Consider the following 7,545-nt stretch of genomic DNA (forward strand, 5'->3'; position numbering starts at 1 on the left):
TTGAGTTCCAAATTCTCTCCCTTCCTTCCTCCCTCCCTACCCTCATTGAGAAGGCAAGCAATTTGATATAGGTTATACATGTGTAGTCATGTAAAACCTTCCATAATAGTCGTGTTGTGAAAGGCTAATTATATTTCATTCCATCCTATCCCACTTCCAATTTATTCTATTCTCTCCGTTGTCTCTGTCCCTCCTCAAAAGTGTTTGCTTCTGATTATCCCTTCCCCCAAATCAGCTCTCCTTTCTACCATCTCTCCCTCTTATCCCTTTCCCCCCTATTTTCCTGTAGGGTGAGATAGATTTCTATATCCAATTGGGCGTGTATGTTATTCCCTCCTTAAGCCAAATCCGATGAGAGTGAGATTCACTCATTCCCTCTCACCCCCCTTCCCCTCCACTGTAAAAGCTTTTCCTTGACTCTTTTATGTGAGATAATTTATCCCATTTTACCTCTCCCTTTCTCCTTCTTCCAGTACAATCCTCTCTCACCCCTTAATTTTACTTTTTAGATATCATTGCTTCATATCCAACTCACTCGTCAATACATACATATATACGTACATACATACATACACACTACCCTACCCTAATACTGAGAAAGGTCTCATGAGTTACAAATACCATATTTCCATGTAGGAATGTAAACAGTTTGACTTTAATAAGTCCCTTATGATTTCTCTTTCCTGTTTACCTTTTCATGCTTCTTTTGAATTTTGTATTTGAAAGTCATATTTTCTATCAAGCTCTGTCTTTTCATCAAGAATGCCTTTCAAAATCCTTTTTGAGCTCTTCCATGGCCTAAGACCAATTCATATTTTTCTTGGAGGCTTCAGACATAAGAGCTTTGACTTTTGGTTGTATGTTTTAATTTTCATTGTCACCAAAGTAAGATTCTATAGTCTGAATTTTTTTTACACTGTTTATGTTTCCAGCCAATTACTTGACTTTTAAGCTCTTTGTTAAGGTAGGTCTCTGCTTCCAGCATGGAAGGTGTACTGTCCCAAGCTTCAGGGATTTTGTGTAGCTGTTTTCAGAGATACTTCTAGGGACTTGTAAATTTTCATTTCTTCAAAGGTGGTAGGCTCATATGAAAGCTGTTCGCTCTTTTCCTGGGCTGTGCTCTGGTCTATGAGTGACCACAAGCACTCTTTTCTGCCTTAGAACTGTGAGAAGGATTCACTCTTCATCTCCTCCACAAGTTTCAGCACTCCAGCTCTTCTCTTCACTTAGGACTGCCACCCAGTTCCAAGCACAGGCAAAGCAAAAGAATCCTGCTTCAGTGCCAGCAAAGAAATCCATTGAGCCAGCTGCTCAATCTCTCCACCATCTGTGGGCTGAGAGCTCCAGAAACAGCAACCACTGCTACCGCTCTGGAGCTGCATCAGAGCTGGGCCTGACAATGTCCTTCTCTCACCTAGGTGTGACAGACCTTTCCTATTGATCTAAGTTGTCTTGGGGTTTGTGAGTTGAGAAGTCTGGAAACCACCACTGCTGCCAGTGATTCAGTCCCCTGAGGCCTCCTCCATGTTCTCTGGGGCCCCATCTTTGCTGGTGCAGCCCAGGCTGAATTGTGCTCCTCTCCCAGCCTGGTACAACAGACCTTTCCTATCAACCACTGAGGTTGTCTTGGGCTAGAAATTTTTTTCACTCTATCTTTTTGTGGGTTCTGCTGCTCTAGAATTTATTTAGAGTCATTTTTACAGGTATCTGGAGGGGTTTGGGAAAGCTCAATCAAGTCACTGCTTTTACTCAGTAATCTTGGCTCTGTCCCTGAAGATTATGCTTAAATGTAAAAACAGGAAGCGTTCTGCCTAATCATAAAAATGGATACTTTGCTGCAGATGAAGAAAATGAACCCTAACCATTTTCTGTCTTGACAGAATATAATGACCTTGGAAGTTGGCTTACATAATATAGAGCTGAGATTAATGTGAACATGCCTTCAAGGTTCCTGACACTGACCAAGGAATCCAATAACTAGCAATTCTGATATGAATTTTGAGCCTCTGGAATGTTTGATAATCTGTTTTTTTAAAAATTATTAATAAAATGTATTTTTATTTCTCATTTTCCTTTGAGAAAGAAAAATGGCTTGTGGTATTTCTTTTCAATTTTTTAAACATTTTTATTTAAAGTTTTGAGTTCCAAATTCTATCCCTCACCCTTCCCTGGGAAAGTAAGAAATCAGATATGGGTCATATATGTGGAGTTATGTAAAACATTTCCATATTAGTTATTTTGTATAAGAAAACCTGAATGAAAGGGAAAAAAATGAAAGAAAATAAAAAATAGCATGCTTCAGTCCATATTCAGTAATCTGTTTTCAGGAAGGAAACAAGGCAGAAGAAGACACTGGGAACTCGAGGTTTAGGTTCAGTTTTGCCTAGACAAGTGCATGTTCTTACTGCCACTGTGAATATCTCCTCTTAGAATTACTGCAAGAGATAAAGAGGTTTCTTTCCTCCAATTCTTAGAAGTTCACACAGTTGCACAATTCCCAAGCCATGTGTTCAAAAGAGGGTGAAAATAGAAATTTCATCCTCTTAATCTATTATGTGGACAGATCTTGCTGCTCGATGGCCAACCTTCTTTGCACACCTCCATTCCAGGAGGGTCTTTGGGAAAAGGACAAGATGAAAGATATGCTTAACCAAAGCCAAGCACATTGTTCCATGGGATGGTTATATATGTGAATATATACACACATTTATGTATACATGCATGTATATGTACATGTATGTGTGCATATATTCACATACACACAAACATATGCACAACACGTGTATGTATATGTATATATGTATATGTATGTATATATGTGCATATACGTACATATGTGTATATACATACATATACATCCACATATACACATACATATGCATATACACACAGTATAGGGTATCCTCCTAAATGAACATCATCTGGACAAAGTCATTCTCCCTCATAGGCTTCTTTATCTGTGTGGGTAGTTAAGGCCAAACTCTTGAATGACTTTTTACTCTCTGCTAAATCCCTGTGGCAACTGTATTAAAGCAGCAGGTACAAATTTCAGCTTGGGAAGGAGTGTGTGTATGTGTGTGTGTGTGTGTATGTGTGTGTGTGTGTGTGTGTGTGTGAGAGAGAGAGAGAGAGAGAGAGAGAGAGAGAGAGAGAGAGAGGAGAGAGAGAGAGAGAGAGATGATGCCATATATAAAGGCATAGAGGCAGGAGTGATTTTGAAACAATGTAAAAATTTAGCTGAAGCATAGTGTATAAAAGGGAATTATGAAATTTGCCTGGAAAAGTAGATTGTAACCAGAGAGTAGGTCTTAAAGGCTAGGAACAGGCATTTTATTGTTATCAATACAAAGTTTATGAAAGCTTTTCAGAAAAGTGACTAGGTACTTAACATGTTTATAGCCTAGTTGAAGGAGACAATGGTGAATGGTGATACCATCAATAGAAAAAGGGAAGTAAGGTTGGGGGGGTAACTTCTTCAAAGGGAGAGGATAAGTTCATATTTAGTTGACTTTTGGGTCCCAACACAGCATCCAAGTGGAAGTGTCCTGCATGTACCTAGAAATGGAGAAAGGTCAAGGCTGAAAAGGGAGATGAAGTCATTAAAATAGAGGTAAAGTCAAGCTAAGTGAATCCAGAAGGTGAAATCACATAACATCTCTCTCCCCACACTCAGATTGTGGCTGGTTTGAATTCATTCATACATCATCGGGAATTTCAGTGGGGCTGTCCAGGAAGGCACCTCTCTATTATGCTCCATCCCCGATCACGGATCTGTTTTGTCCTTAAGCCATAGATGAGAGGGTTAAGAGTGGGTGGGATAATCAGATAGAAGTCAGCTAGTAGGACCTGGACAGGCAGGGAGACCAGGTCTTGTCCAAACCAGGCCACATAAATGGAAACCATCCCTGGTAGGTAATAGAGGGCCATAAGTCCAACATGGGAACCACATGTACTTAATGCCTTGAGCTGGGCATCCCAGCAGGAGAGATGGAATACAGCCTGAAGGATCAGGCTATAGGAGGTAGCAATGAAGATCATATCAATACCCACAATGATTGAGGAACCAATCAGGCTATAGAGGTTGCTTGGCATATGGTCAGCGCATCCCAGTTTGGCCACAGCCATGTGTTCACAGTATGAATGGGGAACCATCAGAGAGCCACAAAAAGGCAGGTGACTCACCATCCAGCTCAGAGGTGTCATGAATGTGGTAGCTCTCAGGATAATTGCCACACTTATCCCTAGCATTGTTCGTTGTGTAAGGATGGTCTGATGGTGCAAGGGTTTACAGATGGCCACATACCGGTCAAAGGCCATAGCCAATAAAAGCCCTGTTTCCATAGCTGTGGCTGCATGGACAACATACATTTGAGTGAAGCAGGCAGCAAAGCCAATAATTCCATCACCTGACCAGAAGATATTTAGCATCTTGGGGACCACAGAAGTTGCCATAACAATGTCCACAATAGCCAGAATACATAGAAAATAGTACATGGGTTCATGCAAGGCAGGGTCAACCCAGATCACTGTCAGAATGAGGCTGTTTCCCACCAAAGTCACAACATACATGGTGCCTAGTGGGGCCAACAGCCAGAGGTGAGTAACTTCTAGTCCTGGGATACCCATGAGGACAAATGTATCAGAAGGTGATGTATGGTTGAATGGCAATTCTAGCATCTGCTGGGAACTTTCTTTCCTGTGAAAGAAACAAAAATATCACAAGGAAAGCCTTCCTGGTTCTTCTAGCCCCCAAGTCTGTTGGTCTATATTTTTTATTCTTCTCTTTTTTTATAATTGATGAAAAAAAGTATTGAAAGTACTGAGGGAAAGTTAATGGGAGGGCCCAAAATGATGGCACCTCATTTTAAGGTCCTTAAAATCATTCTGTATACCCCTTTGAACATCATTTTTTTTTTTACAGAAGATAATAACATTGACCCTAAATAGAATTCAAAAGTCATGATAACCATAATCATGGCTTATATTTGCATAGTACTTTCTTCACAACTTTATGTGGTAGGTAGAGCTAACATTAATTTTTCTGCATGTTTCCTTTTCTATTAGAGGGAGATGAGTCACCCATGGTCATATACAGTTAATAAGTTGCAGAACCAGGACCAGAACTCATAGCTCTTGTCTCCAAATCCAGTTCTCCTCCCACTCTACTGTGTTACCTTTCTGTCATATAGTGGGAAATAATATAGCTCCAGCCTTGTGAGTTGAAGCATTATCCTGCTTCAGAGATAGCATTGAATTCAGTATTTCAAGGGTCTGTCACTTCTCCACTGATTCTGGTACCATTCCTACTGGACAGCCTTCGGGGGTGGCTGAAAAAAAAATATCACTTGCAAGCCAACCTCTTAACAATGACTCCATGTTGTAGACCTGACTGTCTCGACCCTGGACCTATACTAATTTCTGGGGCTTGGCACTTTGCTGACATTTCCATTAAAAATTCAGAGCCATTTCCAGATCATGTTGAGACTGGAGAACTCTATTTGTGTTTTGTATCTCCTCTGGATCACCATGAAAGAACTAAACACCTTTGCATCAATTGCCCCTTTAAGAACCATTTCCTACATTGTAAGTAATAATGATATTTATGGGGTCATAGACTTAAAAGGAAGGAACGGGAAAGCATTTGTTAAGCACTTACTATGTGTCAAGTGGGGGCATCTAGGTGGTGCAGTGGATAGAGCACTGGGCCTGGAGTCAGGAAGATCTGAGTTCAATTCAGCTTCAGAACTTAATAGCTATGTGACCCTAGGCAAATCACTTAACCCCTTTTTGCCTCGGTTCCTCATCTTTAAAATGGAGACATACTAGAGAAAAAAATGCCAAGCCACTCCAATATCTTTACCAAGAAAACCCCTTGGACAAAATCCATGGGGTCACATAGAGTTGGACATGATTGAATAACCAAATAACATGTGCCATGCTAAGTGCTGTGGATACAAATAAAAAAGTGAAAAAAAAATTAAACTCTTTTAGAGCACGGACTATTAGTAGGAGACTACACCCACAGGGGAGTAGAGACCAAGGTAAGGCTATTTGGGCACTTTGATTTGGAAAGCTATGGGGATGAATACAGCTATCTGAATCCACTAGATCTAGGGGAGTAGATTGAGGCACCATTTCCAGCACAAATGATAGCTCTTTTGTTCATGGTACAAAACTGGAAGGAGATGGGGAAAGAAGGGTATACTGATGACAGAAGACAGTTATCCAGAATATGGCTAGTGTGTGGAGTAAAGCATGGCTGGAGCCAGGTGTAGATGAAGTAGATAACTGAGGAAACCACCAATTAGACCACTGGGGCTGCGAATCTCTGTTGGTAAAAGGGTAAAGTTCTTTGGAGCATAGTTCTTGGGCTGGATGTCAAAGAAGAAGAGTCCATCTAGTCCATTGCTGTCAAGTTCAGAAAGAAACAGGGACCACTAAGCTATACGTAAGGACCTGCAGGCCACATATTAACTTAGAAACCGCATGCTAATGTTAACCTAGTCGAGCTAAGATGGCAGAGTAAGAAGTAAGTCACTCTTACTGTCCCTTATTAACCTGAAAGTCCAGAAAATATCTCTCCAGGAAAAACCCTGGAACAGCTGAACCAGAAGAAGGATGGGGTGCAGCAGTCTAGTAGCCCACGTAGCTTGAGGGATTAATGGGAAAGGCCCCTTTTGCCCTGGGGAAAGGGGAGCAGTATAGAATGGGAGGCACCCCAGCAAGATAGCTGAAAACCCCACCTCTGCATACTAGGGGGAGATCCTGAACCTCAGGTGGTGGAGTGGGCAAACAACAACACCAGGACTCACCGAGTACCTAACTACAGGCAGGGGAACCAGTGGAAACCAGCTTAGAAAATCATCACGTGCCTTGGTGTTCTATAGCAGTCAAGTCTCCTAGTGCCTCAGCAAAACTCTGGGAAGTGCTCCAAGGGCCTGAGGTGGATAAACATCCCATAGCAGTGAAACATCTATCTGAAAGGAGCTGAAGAAAATGAAAGGATGGAAAGGAAAGGCTGGGTAAACAGGCAACCTCCAGGGGCCAGACTACCCAATCCTACTCCTAGAGTTTCAGTGTTGCTGATTCCAGCCCAACACCAAGTAACCTACCAGCACCCTACAGCCTCCAACTGCCAGCATCAGAAGACCCAGCACACAAAGCCAGTGACCAGGCCTTGGGCTCCCAGCACAAGAAGTTTGGGTCAGTGCCCCCTGCAAGAGAGCTCAATTTTTTTTAAAGGTCAGGAAATAAGCAAACACCATGAGCAAAAAGAAACACAATATAGATTCTTATTATGGGAACAGTGAAGATTAAGGCAAAAATTCTGAAGAGGACAACACTGTCAACAAACCCACATCTGGAACCTCAAAAGGGATTATAAACTGGTCTGAAGCCTGAAAAGCCTTCTTGGAAGAGCTCAACAAGGATTTTAAAAGTCAAATAAGAAAGGTAGAAGAAAAATTGGGAAAAGAAATGAGAGGTACACAAGAGAGAGTCAATAGGAAAAAGAAAAAGAAAGGACAGAAATTAACTGTAGAAAAC

The 7,545-nt window shown here is 41.4% G+C and overlaps 1 protein-coding gene across 1 annotated transcript; it reads right to left on the reverse strand.

Moving 5' to 3' along the window:
• Positions 1-3,714: 3,714 nt before the first annotated feature.
• On the reverse strand, positions 3,715-4,677 carry LOC110195146 (olfactory receptor 52I1-like). Its single transcript, XM_020967778.1, has one exon. It carries the CDS (start codon positions 4,675-4,677, stop codon positions 3,715-3,717), a length of 963 nt encoding a protein of 320 aa, XP_020823437.1.
• Positions 4,678-7,545: the final 2,868 nt, after the last annotated feature.

Source organism: Phascolarctos cinereus, unplaced genomic scaffold, assembly GCF_003287225.1.
Source record: "Phascolarctos cinereus isolate Bilbo 61053 unplaced genomic scaffold, phaCin_HiC Scaffold_726;HRSCAF=1367, whole genome shotgun sequence".
NCBI classification, from domain to species: Eukaryota; Metazoa; Chordata; class Mammalia; order Diprotodontia; family Phascolarctidae; genus Phascolarctos; species Phascolarctos cinereus.